General features: G+C 35.3%; 1 protein-coding gene across 1 annotated transcript in view; it reads left to right on the top strand.

Annotated features, from left to right (window-relative positions):
* Window positions 1-1,302: 1,302 nt before the first annotated feature.
* Window positions 1,303-20,845, top strand: part of LOC129228428 (laminin subunit alpha-1-like) — a 240,754-nt gene continuing 221,211 nt past the window's right edge. Inside the window, exon 1 of the mRNA XM_054863107.1 lies at window positions 1,303-1,456. Within this exon, the coding sequence (XP_054719082.1) occupies window positions 1,387-1,456 (70 nt within the window). The 5' untranslated portion in view covers window positions 1,303-1,386. The remainder of the gene's footprint in view (window positions 1,457-20,845) is intronic.

Here is a 20,845-nt window from a genome sequence, read left to right as displayed (position 1 = left end):
ACTCCTGCCAACTCATTGTTACGCTACTGATAACAAGTAAAAAAAAAGCATGACGATTAAAAGTAACTAGCAGAAACTAAAATCATGTGAGTGGATCTTCTTATTGACCAAAATCTATCAAAACATTTGCTCTGCAATTAAAAACCGAAATTTCTGTGTGATGCATCATATGACGGAAAAATGTGAAAAAAAAAACATCATTTCAAGATAGTTGAGGTGAAACAACATGGTCACATTTGGACCATTATGTGTTTCTTGTGATTTTTCTCTAATAATATGGTCTCTTCTTGAAAATTTCGTTTTGTTAAAATCATACTGCTCACCTAAAAAAATAACATTCCTCAAAAATGTCCACGTTTGGCTATTTTGGCGCCTCTTTAACAGTTCAATTTGTTTTTGGCATTAAATTTGTCATTTGCATTAAGTATATTCTTAGTTATCTGCATCTAATTGTGCCCAAAACAGATAAAGACTAACGGAATAATTTCTCAGATAAAAACAGGAAGTAAAAAAAAATATTTAAAAAAAAGAATAAAATCCTTTTTACACTTAGGAGTTTATTTTATACTTTTTTTTTTTTTTTGAGTAAAAGACTGCACGGGGCATTAGTCACTTCTGACCATTTTTCAACTGAAAAAAATCCCAGATTTTTTAATTTTTTTTTTTGTAAATGATAAAAGATGCGTGCTTAAATGTTCATCAGTATTGAAAAAAAAAAAAAAAAAGATAAGCATTTTTTATAACCTTCAAATAAATTCGTGAGTTATTTCAGTATCATGCCTCAAAAATTTCTTGTCCCCCCCCCCACCCCTACGCATTTGTGAGTCCTTGGAAACGTTGAATTGGTAGAAAACTGCACACAGCTGCTTTTCTTCATGCAGAATGCAATTGAATTGATTCTTTCCTTTTTTTTTAAATCAAAACATTCTTTAATCATTTCTTTAAAAACCGGTTCAGTCAAGTTCAACTCAGAAAAACGAGAGACGATTGAATTTTCAAACTGCAAAAATAAATAAATGAACAAATAAGTAACCCGGGGGAGAGGCAAGAAATGAGCGCGCATAGTTTGTGGCAAACAAAAACTTTTCAATTCTACCCCCCCCCCCCCGACAAATAGGCACAACCCGCCCCTTAATTCCCACAACCACCCAGTGCGCGGCTCGCTCTGCGTCGACGGAACATTCGTGGGGGTCTTCGTTGAAGTCCGGGGGATCTAGCGAGCTATCAGTGCACAACGATATGCTTGTCTACGGATACGTTTAGAACTTCCCTGCGCATTGGATACGTCATTTGAAAAAAAAAAAAAAATATCCTATTGTAAATCCTGTTTCATAGGATATTCTGACAGATGCTTTATGGTGTCAGTTTCTCCACGACTTGATTAAAATGAAAATGGGTGTGTTAATTAAACTCTTTTTATTTTGTTTCGGATGGATTACGTTATCGTCTGCTCAAGGTAAGTTACCAAATTGTTTAGAAATATTTGTTACTTCTACTTGATTTTTGCTTTGTTTGGCAATTAGTACGTCATTACTGCAGGTCAGATTATGCAGATTTGCAAGTAATTTTTTATTATTATTATTTTTTACTTTGCATAAGTTTAAATAGTTTTAGTTTTAATAATTTCAACATTTTTCGATACAATGAAGCGAAATGAAAATAAATAAATAAATAAAGCTGTGTGTTTTTGAGGGGGACACACACACACGAGATTTTTGCTATAGAAAATAGGTAATTTTTTTTATGAATTAGGAGTTATGGAAAGAATATGTCCACATTGTTACTGATAAAACAGATTTTCAGTTACTATCTTTTCTGCTAACACAAAGACAATGCGAAAAAGAAATTTTGGAGAGGGTTAGTTTTAATTCTCTTCTATGGTTCAAAAAGGAAGTTTTTTTGTTTCGTGGAAGAGGGGGGGGGGAGGAGAAATAGATCTATAAATGTCCTAACTCCCCTGACATACTTATACCTTTGTTCTCCCTTCGAAAAGAGTTCTACGTAAAAACCATTGAAAGCGTTTGATTTTTGTGAGGCAGTTTCAGTTGGTTAAGTATTTTGTTTCTTCTTCCAGAAACAAGATAGATAACTCAACTGGCAGATGGCCTCTTACGCCCGAAGTCGCGGGTTCAAACCCGTCTTCAGTCGTTAGATTTTCAAGATACGGAAAATCTTCTACGTCAATGAAGATTGTCAAAAATACTTTGAGTGTGTCTTTGACTTGGAAAGATGGGAGAGGCAAATGAACGCAACAACAATGGGGTCTGACAGAGAGACATAAGTTGTAATCAGGTACTTAACGGGGACCCAAGCTATTTCAGGTATTTTTCTTTTGTAGTCCTGACAACTTTTCTGTTCACGGCAAAAACGACATTTTTGTAACTCCCCCCTCAACCCATGTTTTTGTCTTCCTGTAATACATTTAGGCTAAGCTTTACTTTTTTGCGTGTCGTTTATGTATGTGCATACTGTTCTCTTTTTTTTTCCTTTTTTTTTCTTTTTTTGAGTTTCAAAGGGAGAATGGTATCAAGAGAGTGACTCTAGGGGGTCCGGGGATTTCTTCCCCGAGGGAAATTTCAAAAATAGATACAAAATTCTGCATTTTGAAGTTTTATAAGGAGTAATTGGATTGCTGTAAACTCTCGGGAAAAATAGGAAGATTTTGTTTTGTTTTTTAAATCATACGCTCTTTTGCAAATTAAGATAATACACAGTAACAATTGTTTTTGGGTCGACAAATCAATGGCAGCAGTCCTCAGAGAGAAAGAGGGAGAAGAAAAGATATTGCAATTTTACCTTAGAGCAAGAAAAAGTAAATAAAGGGTGCAGGTCCAATCATTGGCTTAGCAAAAGCTGAAGCAAAGACCCTAAGTCACGTGACTTAAAAACGACGAATGATTGACGCGTTTAGCGTGAAACTAGAGAAAGAAACATGACTTTATCTAATGCTTTGCTTTAAAATCTCTATCACATGACTTGGGATATTTGCTTTACGAATGAAAGTCTTCACTCCCTCCATTTTATCTCTTCTCAATGATTGTTACTTGCTTACATCGACTCTCGGTAGTTGGTTTTTGATCACGCCTCCAACCGTTACCGTCGCAACATGCTGCCCAGGCCGCAACATGTAGTATGAAAACATTTCATCATGTAGTAAAGCGATCTTCCAACAAATGTGCAAAACACTTTTGTCTCACTTTTTTTAACACAGACGTTTTCTGTATAATATATGACTTTAGAAATCTGAAATTTAGTTTTGAACTGCTAGGGATTGATATTCCTATTTTTTTTCCCCTAGAAAATTAACGCATCGTTAATAGATCTTTAACATTCTGATTGTGCGATGGTTGGACAATTTTTCCGGTTTTTTGTTTCATTATTTCATAAATTCGTTGAGTATGGTGTAAGCTATTACATTTAACAATACTTTAGTATAGCATTGACTTCAAATTAGCCAATTTCATTTGAGCATATGACACCAGAAAAATCTTCAAAGTCTTTCGTCCACGCAAATTGGAAATAAACATTCTAAAAAGAACAGATACAAATCACAGCAAAAATATCGTTCTGTTAGCGCAAGGAGAGGGGGGGGGGGGGGAGGTCCTTTGTTTTTGCCTCTAATTTGAGGGGAAAAAATCGATTATTTTAAGTATTACAGCTGAATACATAGCTCGTTTAGCCTGTATTTTCATTTATATACTTACCCTAATGTTTTTCTGTATTTGTAGGGTGTTTTTACTTTCTTTTCTCCATCAGAAAAGGACATTCGTTATTCTCCTCATTTCCAATTCTAAAATACTCAAAAAAAAAAAAAAAAAGTTTTTGTTTAAGGATTTTCCTCCCAAAACTATGTGTGTGGCGGGGGCATTGCTCCCCTCCTAAAAAAACCCGCCCATGTGCAGTTGCATCTTCTTTTTTACAAGCTTACAGATGTGTGATTAATTTTACATTGAAATAAAATTATTGTAAAAAAAAAGCTTAAAATTGACAGAACATTTCATCAAGTAGACTGAAAATTGACAGAAAAGTGTGTCTTCTTGTTTACTTGCAAAACGAATCTTTCTGGCTGGACAAATGTCAGCAATCAGCCTCTCATCACTTTTTAGTGCAAAAGTTAAATTGCTACGCGCTCATAAATCAACTTCTCAAGTACAGAAAGAATCCAATTTCGTCCTAAATAAATGTGATGCCCAGGTGGTTTATAAGGGTAGTTAGAAGCCTTGATGACTATCATTGCCTGAAAGCGAGCACAGCATACACTATCTTTTCAACTAAAAAACTTTTGTTTTTTATTTACTGTTCCGCGCGCAATTCACCGGCCGGTTCGAAGAAGTAGGGTTGCCGTAAAAGCCATTTTGTCGCCAAATAAGGAATCAAAAATATCGTGCTTTTTTATTACATCAATGTCGAATGTCGATATTCTTGAATTATCCAGGCCAGTCATTTCAAAATTTTCCGGGGGGGGGGGGTGGTAAAAAGGCTTTTGTGTAAAAAACAGTAAAATACGCACAAAAATGTCAAATTTCAATATGTTTCTAAAAACCAAGGGGGGAGTCAATTGACGCTCCCCTCTTCCCCTCACCCCCTGATTGCCCAAATGACGGGCCTGAAAGTATCTATGTTTTTGGAAAAAGTTAAAACATCGATGTTTTTGACATCGATGAATTTGAGTCTATTTTTTCTCGCACCCTTTGCGTTCAATGTTTTTTCATCGTCGGATGTTTAAAGGTAAAGCCAGGATTTAATTTCTAATGAAAGAATTGTGGGAGCACTATAGCCTATATAGTCCCCAAAACTTAGCCTGAATTTCGTCCAAAATGTTAAAATTTTCATGAAATTGAAAAGTGCTGGAGCCCAGTTTCCGTCAGCTCCCATGCAAATTAAGCCCTGAATAAAACCACTAGCAGTTAACGCTTACAAAGAAAAAGTAAATTAACAAGAGATTTTAAAAGGTGCAAAATTATAAAATGTTGTTTAAATTTGCAATGCTTATCTTCAGGTTGCTCTTATTTTTTTTTAGCTGATCTTTTGGCACCTGTGTTTATTTTTTCCTTATAAGTGTCACCTGCTGGTTAATTTCATATAATAGTTTAACCTAAAATTTCATTAAAAATAAAACAAATTAAAAACTTAAGGGGAAAAAAAGAAAGAAAGAAAGAAAAAGTTGAAGTTCCATTCGTGTACCTTACTGGTCCGGTTATAATTTCAGTTTTCCGCCTTTTATTTTACGAAATAAGTAAACAACACAAAATACAGCACATTTTACAGGAGACCCACCTCTCAAGGCACCTCTTTTAAACGTTACAGAGAAACAACCCCCCAAATGAGATCAAAACCCCTCTCAAACTCAAATTGCTCCCCTCCCCCCTTAAAATTTCAGTGTCACAGTCTGCGCCATGGACCCCTCCCTTAGTGGCCACCTCTATTGTAAAAATACCCCTAAAAACAAGGCAATCGCATTTTAAAATTTCAATAAATCTATGCCATGATCCCGCCGCCAGAAAAATCTGTTATAAAGCTGCTCATAGTCCGTTTCGTTCAATTTGTAAATTTTCATCGAAAAAAGAAAAGAAGTATATGAAAACTTCCAAGTGATTTCAAGCAAATTATCCCCTACCCAGGTAGCACAGAATGATTAAACGTTTCTTAAATTCTTTAAAATGGTTATCTAAACCTTAATAACCGTTTTGCAACGCTTATGAAACGAAATGTGAATAACTAGCAATAAAAATATTTGCTGTTATCACTTTTGGGGGGGGGGGGGAGAGCGCTCCCCCCCCCCCAAAATACATTTAAAAATTACATTTTTTTGTTCATAGAAAGACGACAAACCTCTAACGTAGTCAGTAGTTCTGTATCAGTGTAGTGTAGCGTATATAGACTTCGGTGCGTCTCCTGCAAGATTTAAAAGTGCGCCCCCCCCCTTCCATAAGATTTTTCATTTTGCAATCTTACCAGTGTTATTTTTTCAGAGCGTGCACCCTCATACCTCTTGTACCTCCCCCCCCCCCCAAGGACGGATACAAGGGAGGGGCGATCGCCCCCTCGAAACTTTTTTTTATGTATTACTAGCTGTACTCGACGCGCGTTGCTACGCCAACAAAAAAATACTTCATTATACTGATTTTCATGACAATCGGTTGAACGGGGCAGAAGTTGCTACTCTGCAGTGCCACCTGGTGGCGAACTGCTTCAATGAGCATATTATGCACCTTCTCCGTGGAAAAATACATATATATAGCAATTTTCATGATAATCGGTCCAGGTATTAAGTGAAGCCGTGACTATACTCAAATTTTGTACTCACGCAGTTTGCAAGATCAATCAATCGCTAAAAATATCAAATAGAAAAAGTTTTAAATCCCCCCGTTGCATGAAAAGCCATAAAACAATAAAGAAAGAATTTATTTGTTCAAACTCAAGAAAAATGGCAACAGCTAACTTCTTATCAATGAGATCTTTCACGCGAATTAATTTCTGCAGCCGATAATTTTATTCGTATTTATCCAAAGGATTGTGACTTAAATTGGAATAAAAAAGGAACTATCGATCGGATTTTTTTCGAACTGGTCTATAAACATTCCCAGTACCAAAAATAACAAACGGTGAAAGTTTCAGCCAAATCTGCCGGGTAGGTTTTGAGTTCATGGAGGATGACATACAGACAAACATTCATTTTTATATATATACAGTGGCTCCCAAAAGTCTTCGTACACCTACGACTTTCAACGAAATAGGCCCCAAATCATTGGTTAGAATTAATATTTCGAAATAGGTATTTAATTATGAGATCTACGATCAAATCAATTTTTAACAAAACTGCATGAAAAGTTTTCAAAAATTATTAAAACTTAATTTTTTTAAAAAGCAAAAAACCGAAAAGTGCCGGAAATTTTATCTCACAAAAGTCTTCGTACACTTCATAAAATGTCTATATATTATTGACTTATCTAACTTTTGATTAAGTTATTATTTAGTAGAGTATCATACAGTATTCATAACACCTTTTAAACATCTGGGAATAGATTTCATTCTTTTTCTTTCTTTTTTCAGCGTAATTTCTGAGTAAGTGTTCTACCACACTTCAAGTATTACTATTTCTAGCTCTATTTTCGTTTTAAAGCCCTATTTTCGTAATCTAGCCTCCAGATATCTCTAAATACGTTACATTAAGTTACAATCTGGAGATTGAGGGGGTATTTTCTAAATTTTAGGTCAATTTTCGAGGCACTAGACGCAAACGTTGAAAACCGTGTGTTTCTTATCGTTATCTTGATAAAAAAACAAAGTTGTTTCCAATAACCAAATTTTTGGCTAAGAGTTCGAAGTTGGTTTTTAAAATATTTAAAGGAACAGCATTATTCATTATTTCATCAAAAAATTACAAACTACCAAGTCCTGATGCTGATATGCACCCTCACACTAAAACACTTTCACCGTCCTGATTAACTGATGCAACTAAGTTCTTAAGATTAAGTTCCTAATTTTTTCTTCTACTTACAGTTATACAACAATTTAACCAAAAATGTTAAATTAATTTTTATCTGTAAGTAAGACATGATTCTAAACTGTTTTTAGCTTATTTATCATTGATTTTGGGACGAAAAGCGTAAGCTTTCTGTTTTTCGCACTACCAAGAAAATTTCTGCGGGAAGAGGTCCCATTTAATCCAGCTAATCAAAGAACTTGGCGAACAACTTTAGGTGAAAATTAAATGTAAAATGTTTCATTTAACTCTACAGAAACTTTTACAGTACTGAAATGTGTATTTTTCATAAATATTTTAACTAAATTACTACTAAATTAACTAATTTACTATTAATTAAATCTACGATCACGTTTTGTCAACTTTGGCGGTTGACCTTTTCTTACCTTGTTTTCGGTCCGATTCCTTTCTTTAAAGCATTTTATCAAGCACTTTACTATACAAACAAATAAATTAACTAATTTAGAGATATTTCAAACCAATTTACCACTGCTGTGGGAAAAAAATTCAAATTTTGAATGGCGTTTGCTGTTTTTTACGAATACCAGCCATTTTACAGTAATAAGCAATATATTATAGAATAAATAAACCAAATATTAAAACCAAATGACTTATAAGGGTCAACACAATGCAAAAATATTAATAAAATGGCATATAAAATTTTAATCATGAATTTATTCGAAAATGTTTAAGTGTACGATGACTTTTGTGGCGTGTTATTTCTCTGTCTCTTCGTTTTCTGACCTATTACAAAAAGAAGATCCGTCAATATTTTGAAAAAAACCAATGGGTTATATTTAGAATGGCATAGGAATGATGCGAAAAAATATTGGACTTTATATTCGAATTCAGTTTTGAGTTATTTTGGTTTTATTAAAAAATTTCAAAGTATACGAACACTTTTGGGAGCCACTGTAGATTTTCGATATTAATGTTTCAGACAGGCAATTCTGCATAATATTCGATGGTGTTAGAAGAAAGAGAGCTCTTCCCCTTAATTATTCCGGAGCTGAAGTTGTGAAAACGCAATCGTAACCCATCTCTTATTACTCTGGAGATAGAGATCGGACTTTCTAAAGGATTTTTTCCGAAATTAAAGTTAAAAAATCTCAATTTTAGACAATCTTAGATGATGTTAGGGATAGGTTCAAAGGCTCACACTGGATATTTTTCGAGAGACACACAACTGTTGTAGGACACCTTTGATTACATAAGGGTAAAACGGTGGGGTTTAGTACACACCAGCGAAAGTTTTTAGAAATTAAAGTTCCAAAGAGTTTAGAGCAAAAAACAATCGCCCCTCCTTGAACATTTTCTGGATTCGGCCTTGCCCTCCCCCCCTTTCCACACCATGGGGGTTGCGAGGGTGCTATATACGCCAAGGAAAATCAAGGTATGATTCAAGAATAGTAGCCTTGGTCACGGGCCCTAAAATCTTAGGACCTGTGTTTTTTGTTTTTTTTTCCAGAATGCCTCAAGCAAATGAAGAAATTAGTTCAGCTGCATAGACTCCAATGTATTGAAATATAAAAAGAGCGATCCATTTTCCTTTATGAATCTGTAGAGAACTCGTGTTGAACACATCATCAGGAGACAAGATATAATACACGCGAGAACCACGTCGTGTTCTTCATCTAAATTAAACGAAATCGGCAAAGAAAACCACTATTCTATAACGTAATCAACGGAATGATATCATTTTGTGCTTATTTTAATCAACTAAAGTAACAATTACTGAGCATGGAGACTAAGGAAGACAACGATCTTGTCGAACTTACTCTTGAAGATCCAATGAGTTTTCGTGATGGGATTTGTAGCAGATTCACGAAAAGCCCCGAGGATTTATTTCGGCGTGAAGCTTTAAGGGAAATGTGATGAAGGAGAGTATTACACCTCGAGTAAGAATAATTTAGATAAATGTTATTTTGATTGGTTTTCAAATGACTTTTTTTGCTGAGCTTAACGAATTACACGAAATCTACTTCAGGTCTCACACATTCTTCAGCGGTCTTTTCTTTAGATTATTTTTGTGAATGAAATAGCTCATTTTTTTACATTGTTTTAGTTCTGGAAAGGAGAATTAGTTTTTTCCATAATCATAATAATGTGCATTGAATCCATTTTTTAAAAAGGCAGACAAGTGGAGCTTTTTTCGTTTAAATGCACCTTGTTTTCTTAATGTACTTTTAGCATACTGTTCTTATATTTTTCAAATGCGCTTTTAGATAAGCGGTCTTGATTTTTTTAGAATACGATTTTATCTTCAGCTTTACTTTTAGAATACCGCTCTTTCATTTTTTAACCATTCAATTAAAACAAGATACTTTTATCTTCAAAAATACTATCAGAATATAGTTCTGTTTTTTTTTTTCAACATGCTTGTAAAATACTGTTCCATCGTTTTAGCTTCAGGCAAACTTTTAACCATCTTGCTGCACCTCTTGACGCGATGTCTTGTCCGTTTGTCATCATGAAACTCTGATACAGCCCAACTACTTTTTTTTTTTAACCAAACAAGATTTTAGAGTATGGGTCGTTTATTTTCCAAATATACTTTTCGAATACTGTATTTTTATATTTTAAACGGAACTTCAGAATAATCTTTTTTTTTTTCCAAGCATCCTTTGAAAAAAAAAACTTTTTTTTTTTTTTTTTTTTTAAATCTTCAAGAGTACTTGCAAAATACGATTGTTTAACCATCAAGTTTACATTTAGAATAAATACTGGGTTTATTCTTTTTTTTTTTTTCATTTTTTTTTCAGAGATAGCATAAGGACATATTTAGCGATTTGCATGATTTGAAATCATATTTTTCTCAACTTGCTTGCTCTCTGGGGAACATTATTCAACGTACCTTCGTCAGAAAATTAAATACCACTCTAGTTTCAATTTTCTCTCAACTTCAAATCACATATTTCGCTTTCTGAAAGTATTTTATCTATCTGAAATTTAAAAAAAAACAGATTTGAAACTTGTCCATAGTGTTCCAACTCAAATACTGATGATGCCAAATTGCATGATAATCATGCCAGCATGGTAACCTTCCGAATGGTTTGACTGCGAAGATTCATGATTTTCATCTCCATCCCTTGATGGTCTTTGTTCCAAAAGTGAACTTACCTGGTATCGGTATGTGGCCCGCTTTCCCCTGCTCTTTGCCCCGTTTCGCCAAAGCAAAAACGGGACCGCGGTCTAATGAAAGGACAATAGATGACCAATAATGTTGTGTAGAAAATAAGCGCTGCCCCTGAAACCCCCTCCATTCATCCTTGTTTTTTTTTCTTTCTTTCGTGCAAAACATTTTTTTTTTCTTCCTGATTCTGCAGAGAAAGGTTTTCCCCCCACTACTTCTTTAACACAACGCAAACGACAATGGATTTTCAAAGTTATAGCTTAGTTTTTGTTTTGCTTTATTGTTTTTTTTATATCCGCAATTATTTTTACATGAAATCCCGTTCTCTTGTGTGTTCTTTTTCCTTCTTTATTTTATTTTATAATGTACTTTTCAGAATGCAAAGAGATTTTTTTCTGCCTCAAAACGGTCAACATGTTCTTCGACTAGTAATTAGAAATGACTGCCGGTTTCTTTCTTAATAAAATTATTTTGGTGAAATCCCGCCGGTAAATTGGCACTTTAAAAACTCAGGATTCGCTGCTTATCTGATTGAAATAGAAAATAGATCGTGTGACATCCCTCACTGCAAATGATTAGTTCGTATGGGAGCTCAGCTTTTGTCTTATACTGCCCTCCCCCCCCCCTCTTTTATGAAATTGCATGTATCAGACAGAAATCGGGATGATTGCTAGCGATATTTGGGTGTGAATATAAATTCTGAAGGACGCCAGCTCCTGGTCTTCTTTTGAAGAAAAACTTTTTACCTGATTACTTTGAAATTCTGATCGGAAAACTTTTGCGTGACAGAAATGAAGTAGCGTAATTGTTTTTTGTGACGAAAAGTCGCACACTCGCTCTTTTCGCTTTCTTTCTTTCTCCTTGTCTGTGGTACCGTGTACTGCGTTGAGAACAGCTGTTGGTTTTTAACAGAGCATCCGTTGAAACACGCGTGTATAACCAACGCATTTCGAGTATTGTTTAGTGTTCTTCATTAAAATGTACAATTTTGTTGTGATTATGCCTCAAATGTCTTAGCCGGGACCAGGTGTGTGCATCCTTAAAAGCAAGGGCACGTACCCTAACTATCACAAAGACCCTCCCCCCCCCCCCCAAAGCCGGAGCCCTCCTCCCAAAAATGAGAAAAATACCGGTCAGCCCCCTCCCCCCCCCCCTAAAAACTTCAATGGCGCAGTCTGCGCCTTCAACCCACGTTCGTCGCTTGCGGCGAGTGTCAATTGAGAATTTTTATTGTTCTTTTACCACTTCATATCTTCGGCTCGGTAAGGTTTAGGAAGGTGAGATAGGGCGGAATGGCTTCCCCTGGATATCCTGTACCCAATGATATAAGTATTGAATTGGTCGGCATTGTAAGTACGGTGGTATGTGTAGTGTTACAGATCTGCACACATACAGACGCGCACAGATTTTAATAGTAAAGAAAATTATTCAATTTTTGTTTTCGGCAACGATTAAAAACTTGTCCAACGGACCAACCAACGACAAAGCAAGTACAGCAAAAGGATTTAAAGAAAAAAAAAGATTCATATTTTAGTTTAAATACAGACCACACATGATGTCAACACATACTAAAACAACTCAATCGAAGAACAGAGAGGAAAAAAAAAAAAACATTTATTCATTTCTGGAATTGTAAAAGCTTGCCACTAGCCTAATCAAAACATCTGCATCGTTATTTCAATCACTTATGTAACATCTAAAGGACCCCGATTCGTTAAGATAAAGTGCGAATTTCCTGGGACACTACATTCCTCTTCATTAACTGGACGTATGAAAAGCAAGATGGCTTGTAATCATTCAGCGGCAAAAATTAATCAAAACCAAAGGCATTAATAAAAGGAATTAATGAGGATAATGTTGATTGTAGCAGACGCTGGAGGTCCCACTTCGATAATTCATTTAATTGTTTCTTTTTTCACTGATGCTGTCCTTCGCAAAGAGCGTAGGCGCAGTTTTCTGGTGTCTCAATGCGCCTCATCTCCTACGAAAATTTACTCGAACTGATTTTGTTCTTATTCTTTCTCGTGCTTTTGCGTGGGAAATGAAGTTTGGTTAATCTACTCTGAATATGTAATCTATACCAGGTTTGTGTGTGTGTGTGAATATGCATATTTGCTCGTTGCTTTTTGAAAACGTTTTGAACTCTTTTTGAACATGGACATCAGGGGCGCGTGACGCGCCCTCGACGCGCCCTATCGACGCGTCGATAGGAGGTCACAGGAGGTCATTGTGACCTTCCAAAAATTTTCCTTTTTTTCTGCAAACTTTGTCTGACGAATTGGCAACGCCGAAATTGGGAGTTCTATTCCTCAACATTTTAATCGTTCGGCGAAATTTGGAGTTCCATTCGCAAAAACTACATATCATCATTCGGCAAAATTTGGAATTCATTCGGCAAATTGAGAATTTCCACCCTCCCACAATTTTAAGTTCGGGCGTGTGTAATGTCCCTGACGGACATTTGTTTTCTTTTTGAGAATACCTTGATGTGGACTTTTTTGAACAGTTTTCGAAACATTTCAGAGAACACTTGTTTGGTTCAGCAAACTTGTTTATAATCTGGTTTTGTTGGCTTGTGCCAGCAGGTGTCCCTTCTCCACCCCTATGCATGCCCCTGTCCATATTAAGATTGGCAATTTGGGATAAGATCAAGGTTTCTTAGAGGGATGACAACCCTCCTCACTGTGTCCCTGCACTAAACTTTGCAAACCAGATAAAATACTAGCATGCTGCGGCCATTACGAGACTTTCTTCTCCATTTTTCGGCTGGGTTAAGGCAACGTGGTCAGTTGCTGATATTTATAATAGATAATGAGGCTTTTATCACAGTTTAATTTAGTTGGTGGATTATTTTACTTTCCAATGGAACTTCTGTTCCATTAGCTCCTGATGGTTCTGAACCATCAGCTCCAGATGGTTCCATTGATCAGTTTGGAAGAATTTTTATATTTTAATACAACTTTTAAACTTTAAAAATTGGCAAGATTTTGGAAAAATCGCCATTACCACAAAATCTGTAGCTTTGCTTCTGCCTATTTTCCACATAAATGCTCTGTGTGTGTGTGTGTGTGTGTGTGTGTGTTTTTTTTTTTTTCCTTTTTGTAATTTTTTTTAGGCAAAAGGTGCCACACCCTTTGAGCGGCTGGAACTGAAAGCTAATCAACGTTACTTCTTTTTTGGGAGTCATTTCTTGCAAACTTTTCTTTGAATCCATAAAAGTCCGAAATTCAAATTCTGAAAGAAAAAAAAAACGTTGTACCGCGCCTCCTCTTTTGCAGCTAATTTCGCCTGAATGTAAAATCCATTTAAATGTCTCTCATAAAAACAAACAATTGGTTTTTTCCTATATTTTAACTAATTTTTCCCGCCAGAGCAAAAAGAAGTTGTTGACTTGGGGGAGTGTGCCATTCAGCTATATAATTTTAAATTAATTATGTGCATTCGTGAGGGTCGAATTGAGGTTCATGCTCTCATTGGTGACTTGAAGTCTGCCACCTCGCCTTCAATTTAAAGAAGTAAACCTACGTTTGCTTTGAAAACGCAACCGAGGAGAAATTTATTAAAAGGGAACATATCCATTTTTTAGAAAAAATCATTTTATGACATTTTTTAAATCTTTTAGATGACCTTTATCAAATCACTTACTCTCAAGAAGTTCAAACGTGGAAAATCCTATTTTATTTAAGGGTAAAGTATGACTTTTTGATCAATAGGTAACAAATCCGTCCTCTGCACGTTATATTTTGACGAAAAGGGGACACATCCTGAAAGAATCTCTACTACGAAGACTTTTAGATCCAAAGGAACACATGTCCAAAATCCTCAAATTTTAATCCACTACTTTTAGGTTCATGTACTCCGGTAAGAAAATATGAGAAGGTGAAATATTAGGGTTTTGGTGAAATTGGAATTCTCAACAATCAGGTCTTCGTTCGAAAGGGCACATATCCAAAATTAAGATGGCCATATCTCCTTGTTTTTTTTTTTTTACACAAATATTTCTTACTCTGGCCCATGATTTGCTGTGCTTTTGTGCTCAATTCTGTACCCACAGAAGTTGATAAAACTATTTTGCACTTACCCTATTCGTTTTTCTCACCTTCTGAACATTTTTGGAAAATGGATATGTTCCCTTTTTAACCGACTTCAAAAAGGAGGCGGTTATCAGTTCATACCGTATGTATGTTTTTTTTTTTTTTTGTTTGTCCACTCACAGCGTCTCACCTAGTGAACCGATTTTGATGATTCTTTCTTTAATGGATAGGGGATGGCTCAACTTAGGTCCCATTACTTTGTTTGACCATATTTGTTCCTTAGAAAAAAAGTTATGGGCAAAAAACCATAAATTTCATGCAATTTCCCTATTAAATGATTAAATATTCTAACGAAGTTCGCGCTTACCTTCCGTGGATAACGGTGGCTCAGTAGTAGAATTCTCGCTTTCCACGCGAGCAACCCGGGTTCAAATCCCGACTAAGACAAAATGAATTTTACTAAGATTTCGTTTCTACTGTTTCTCGTATTTTCTCGAATGTTCTATTGATTTCTGTATCTTTCCGATTCTGGAAAATTCCGGCATTTTCTCAAGTGGTAAAGATACATTTTTAGTGTCAATCGCTTAAAGTTTAAGATGTGCTTATAGTTTTTTTTTTTTTTTTAGTATGTAGCATTTTTAGGAAAAAAAAGGGTAAAGTTTCATGGTGGTAACTTCTTACTTTTACAGAAATATATACATTTACACTAAAAAGGATGAAAAAAAAAAATTTTTGGAAAAAAATAGAACCGGCTTCAAAATTGCTCTAAAAAGGGAAAAATAATTTTATTCTTTAAACACCATCGATAATACTTTTAAACATAATTTTTGAAGTTGGCGCAAAAACGATAGAACAGATCATTCACCGCCATAATTCAACTACAACTACAAATTTTACCAGGCCTAGTTCCTTTACTACCACATACATTATGCATTGATAACAGCATCTTTGAGTAACGATATAAATGTTTCGTTTCTTACTTTGGATGATTTTCTGAAAAAAATATGAACAAAGCATGGTTACACTGGATTTTACTTTTTGTTTTTGCGCCAACTTCAAAAATTATGTTTAAAAGTATTATCGATGGTGTTTAAAGAATAAAATTATTTTTCCCTTTTTAGAGCAATTTTGAAGCCGGTTCTATTTTTTTACAAATTTTTTTTTGATAAATTAGTCCTCAACTAATGTCGGATTTGCGCATTTTCTAGGGCATGCAAGTGCGGACAGAAGGGGGGGGGGAATCATGGGGGTCATGACCCCCTCCCCTAAACCGTCGATAACATTATATGTTCATCACTATTGAATGTGATTATAATTTAATAATTGCATACAAGGTGGATGGATGCAGAATGTCATGTAAATGTGTTATGACACACTGTGTTCTCTTTACACACTTTTTGAATAAAATGTAAGTGCTTGCCGTATCTCTTTAATTTATTAAATTACTAGAAAGTCGCCCTTCAAGGTATGACGGGTAAAAATTGCTTCTCTTCTTCTACATTTTAACGAAGCAATTGCCTGTTTGGTGATATTTTGACAGTTGAAATTTTAACCCTAACTCCATTGGACTTACCCTAAACTCCAGTTGATAGCATTCATTGTTGATCACTTTTCGTTTCTTCATTTTTCCGAAATGACAGTTTTACCAGTAAAACAGTTAAGTTACCGGATCGAGTTCAGCCTTGTCACGACAAAGCCTTTCCCTGCATGTTAAACATTACCAAAACATACTATCAAAGTATCATGCCGTTGCGCGAGTTTCATAGTTGAAACACGCGCGTTACTCGATTATTGGCAATTATACATATGAGGATTTGTTAAACTGAATATCTGAAATAATAATTCCATTAGTTACTTTTAAAAGTCATTAATTAAGTTTATGCCCTACCAAGCTCCTTATTTCAGGCCAATTTGGTGCTTTTTATTGACTCTCAAACAGTTCCAGAAATGTTTCCTGCCTAAAACTTTATATTTTCAGAATGATCCCCTCCCCCTTAAAATGCTAAGCTAATCTGTATCCGCCCCTGTGGCCATGACATAGGCTTGACAGATTTCTGAAGTGTTCAACCGGGACACCGGAATGCCCCCCCCCCCCCCCATAGCGTTGCTAGTATTCGATAGCGTACACTCCTCTGACTGGTTTTGGAGCGTTTTAAGGGCAATTAATTCTAAATGATATGGATAAATGGTTACTAATTTTAATGAGGAATAAAAAATGGAACAATATTTAGCTACACATTTCATTTCATAGAACTTTCTTACAGCCTTTTTTGGTTTTAATCTTGTTGCAAAAATCCTCACAAACTAATCCGGTATTTTACAAGTCAATGATACAAATGATAAAATAACTATCTCAAATAATCCTTCGCAGTTAATTATTTTTACACCTTTTTGGTCACATATATCAAATTTATCCTTTTCCGGGACGTGAAGTAAACTGTCTGGGACACCGGGATTTTATTTGAAAACCGGGACGTCTGGCAAGCCAACCATGGCACCTATTTTACAATAGCTCTTCAGTAAAATAACTTCTATTTGCATTTGGAAAATAGTTCATTTTCCTGAGGTGTATGAAAATAAATATTACTGAATAATTAATTGCTAAAACTAACTTCAAAGTGTCATACAGTACGTGCAATGCACAGCTAATGTTGCTTGTTAACATTACACTCTCATTAACCACAGAAGTCATCCAAATCAAAAATTCGTAAAACATTTTTGAATAAAAGCATCACTTTGTTAGAGTCCATTGTTTTCAGTGAGTTGTTTATATTGGAGGATATCAAGGCGCCATCAAGAAGCTTCACGCTTTGAAATGTTGCAACTTTTTAATCGTATGAATAAAAGAACATCCCTCCCTAAGATTCAATCGTGTGGTTCTCAAATATATTTCCAACCTTCCCATTGTTTGAAATTCTGACCTAAAACAACTCTGCATCCCGATCTTGATTTATGGGCCCCTCCAACATAGTGTTTCCATTTTTACAGCATCTTACCGTCCCTAATTGTTGAAATCCGTATAAAAATAGTCCTTTGTGTTCCAATCAGCTGCCGTCCTGGCGGGTGGCCTAATCCACCTTACGGGAATTCATTTAAAATGAGATACATATAGAGAGAAAGAGGAAAGAAATAAGAAATAAAAAAAAGGCCGACTTGTAAAATGTCCTTCACTTAACAAAATTTAATCTCAAAGCAGTTTTTTCCACACTAATATGTCTAACCGAACTGTGTTGGTTACGAACTGATAAAGGGAAAAAACTTGTAAACTGATGACTTTATTGTGGTTATCCTAGCTGCATCGCCCGGCCATGCCCGGTCTACCTCGAAAATAAAAGTTATGCCAAGTGACGCATGTTCAAAAATTCAGTTTCCTTATGAAGGGAAAAAAAGTTTAAAATTTCCCTTCTGACAACTGTCCAAAAAAAAAAAAAAAAAAAAAAAAATCCATTTAAATTTGGACATTAGTTTATAAAAATGCCCATTCGAATGAAACGACTTCGTAATACTCCCCTAAATATCCCAGTATCCGAATGAATAAGGAGGAATTTTGCTTAAAGAGTCATTAAACTAATGGCAATACTCCCACAATTATTGACAACAGTGTCAGCAGACCCTCATTAGAATTAGGAGATGGTATCCTCAAAAATCCCCAGTAGAATCTCAACATTAGTCCTAAAAAATCCTTCCAAATTTCGACGAATAATGAAAATTTTGCCGAATGGAACTCTCAATTTTCCCGAATGATAAAAATTTTGCCCCAACATTTTCCGAATGATGACAATTTTGTTGAATTGTCCGACAAAATTTGTCGAACAAAGAAAATTTTTGGAGATCAAAATGACATCCAGTAATCTCCCATCGGGGTGCCTCTGATTACGAGAACTTTCCTACTTTACGTTTGAAAATATTAGTCCGAATTCACAATGAATAGTTTTAAGATTATTTCAGGAAGATCCCGAGCCCTTTCTGATCCTCTCTTAGTCGACCCTTGGTGTTTAGAATGTCAAATGTGAATCAAAGAATGTAATTACTAATATTTTCCAAGACAGAAAATAATTTCAAAGTTCACAAGGCATTTTTCCTCAATTTCATTGTGCATTGTTCACATTCTACACAAGATTGTATCATCGATATACGAAATTAACTTTAGATTTCTTACCAACTACTCGTAAAGAAAAGAAAAATATCGTTCATAGGTAATATACCTTGTTGTTTGACAGCTACTGACTGGGTACACGGTACTTTTACTTGATGTTCCAATCTCATATGTCTGGATAATACGCTCTTAAATGTGATTCAAATTACACGTCCTTTACAATCGCTTTCCGAAGAGACAGTCAATAAAACTGCGAAGCAGCATTTGAGGTTAACCAGATCTTTACCAAGCAATATAACAAAACGTATCTCTGCAAGAGCTGCATTGAATTATTCAGCTGTGCTCTCAAAATTATAGTTCTTTAGGGACCTGATTGATGGAGATTGTCCAAGAAAATTCCGTCACGTCAAACAGGTCGTTTATTTTCGTGTCAATTTTGAGAGCTATTAACGCCAGGAAACTTGGGACAGAAAGAATTCGAATGTAACTAATAGGCAGTTCCCTCCCCTTTGGTTTCATTTCATTGGTTCATTATCAGGTAGCGGGGTTCGGCACAGTCCTGTATCGAATAAATCTCGACAATAAATGGTACTTCGTGCGCTGAATGACTCTCAAACAGCCTCAGAAGGAGGGATAGCTTTTCCATTCGTTTTCAGATGCTATCTCAAGATTTTCCACGGATTTGATGTTCTGCTCTGGAAAAACCACTTAATATCTCTTCACAATAGAGCCTAAAGAATCCAATTTAGTGGAAGATTTTGTATCCAGATCAAAGCGATTACCAGCTACGATTGATTTTCCTATGATCACTGGGTTGAAATTTTTGCACTAGTAGTATGTTGGCTGTTTTATTTTCTTCAAACGTAATAGTAGTTCTATTTTCTCTTCTTCAATTACACAGGCCAACAACAAAAAAACTTTTCTTTGGTGCCCAGAGTTTGAGAACTGATTTTAGATATGCTTGGGGCTCTGAATCGAAATATGAAATTAGTTTTTCTCTAGCAGCTCTACTTTTTAAAATAAATGCTGCTGCTTTACCCAAAATGTGCAGTTTTAGCTCCATTTTGCGCACTTCTAAAGCAAGTGTAGGCTTCTCAAACAAGAATTGCTTCTGGTATATTTACCCTATTGTCAGCCTGCAGTCTAGTAACTTAAAGGAAAATTCACCAGATGCAGTAAAAGTTTGACAAGTTTAGTAATAACGCTTCAACAAGTTAAGGTCAATGTGTAAGTTCTTGGCTTGCATATATTCGCTTCTTGCGATGTGTGATGAGCTGGATCTTTGTATACAGTATTTTTCAGGGCTTGATTAATATAGCGGGTGACCCGAAATAAACATTTTTGTGGGGTCCTCTGAAGTCAAACCTTCCCCATAAACATTAATGGGGAACCACCATTTCAGGGGTGTTGAAATGTTTTACCACTCGTTCAAAATATTTGTTGGGTGCAGAGTATCCCACACTTAAGTACACGTAAAAGAGGTAAATAAACAAAGGAGAAAACTTAAGAAAATGAAGGAGAATTAAGGTGAAGTTTTCTTAAGTAAGACTACTACAATTTTAGTAATTTTGAGGCTCTTGAAAATTAGGAACCCTTGTCCAAGAGCGTAATTGGACTGTTTTTTAATCAATCCGTTATTATTTGTACAATACAATAGGAATAAAAAATCCATGTTTTGTGTTTTATTTGATCTATAGATGTAACTTCAACCTGTTTTATGTATATTTAAATGTTATATCTTAGAAATTTGAGCTTCTGGGCAAAAACTGATGTCATATTTGAACTCAGGGTACCAAATTCATACGAAATCAGTTCCAAACACCCCAGCACCAAAATCACAGTTGCCCTGTGTTATTATTTGTTGGTTTTCGAAAAAGCCATTCGTAAACTTGATGGCCGAATATGCGTTCCAGAGTAGAGTAACAATGTCTAATCACTGACTCCTAAAAAGCAAAACAATAATTTAAAAAAAAAAATTAAATGCCAACCTTACATTGCCGTGCTAAGCACAAAAGTCGTATCTGCACTTTTTGTCAAAGTTGAGTTACGGTCACCAAGTGATTCTGTGTCACATATTTTTCCTAAACACAATGTTT

Source organism: Uloborus diversus, chromosome 8 (assembly GCF_026930045.1).
Source record: "Uloborus diversus isolate 005 chromosome 8, Udiv.v.3.1, whole genome shotgun sequence".
In the NCBI taxonomy this organism is placed as follows: domain Eukaryota; kingdom Metazoa; phylum Arthropoda; class Arachnida; order Araneae; family Uloboridae; genus Uloborus; species Uloborus diversus.
Note: the sequence above shows the minus strand (reverse complement) of the source record. Positions and strands in the feature narration are given on the sequence as shown.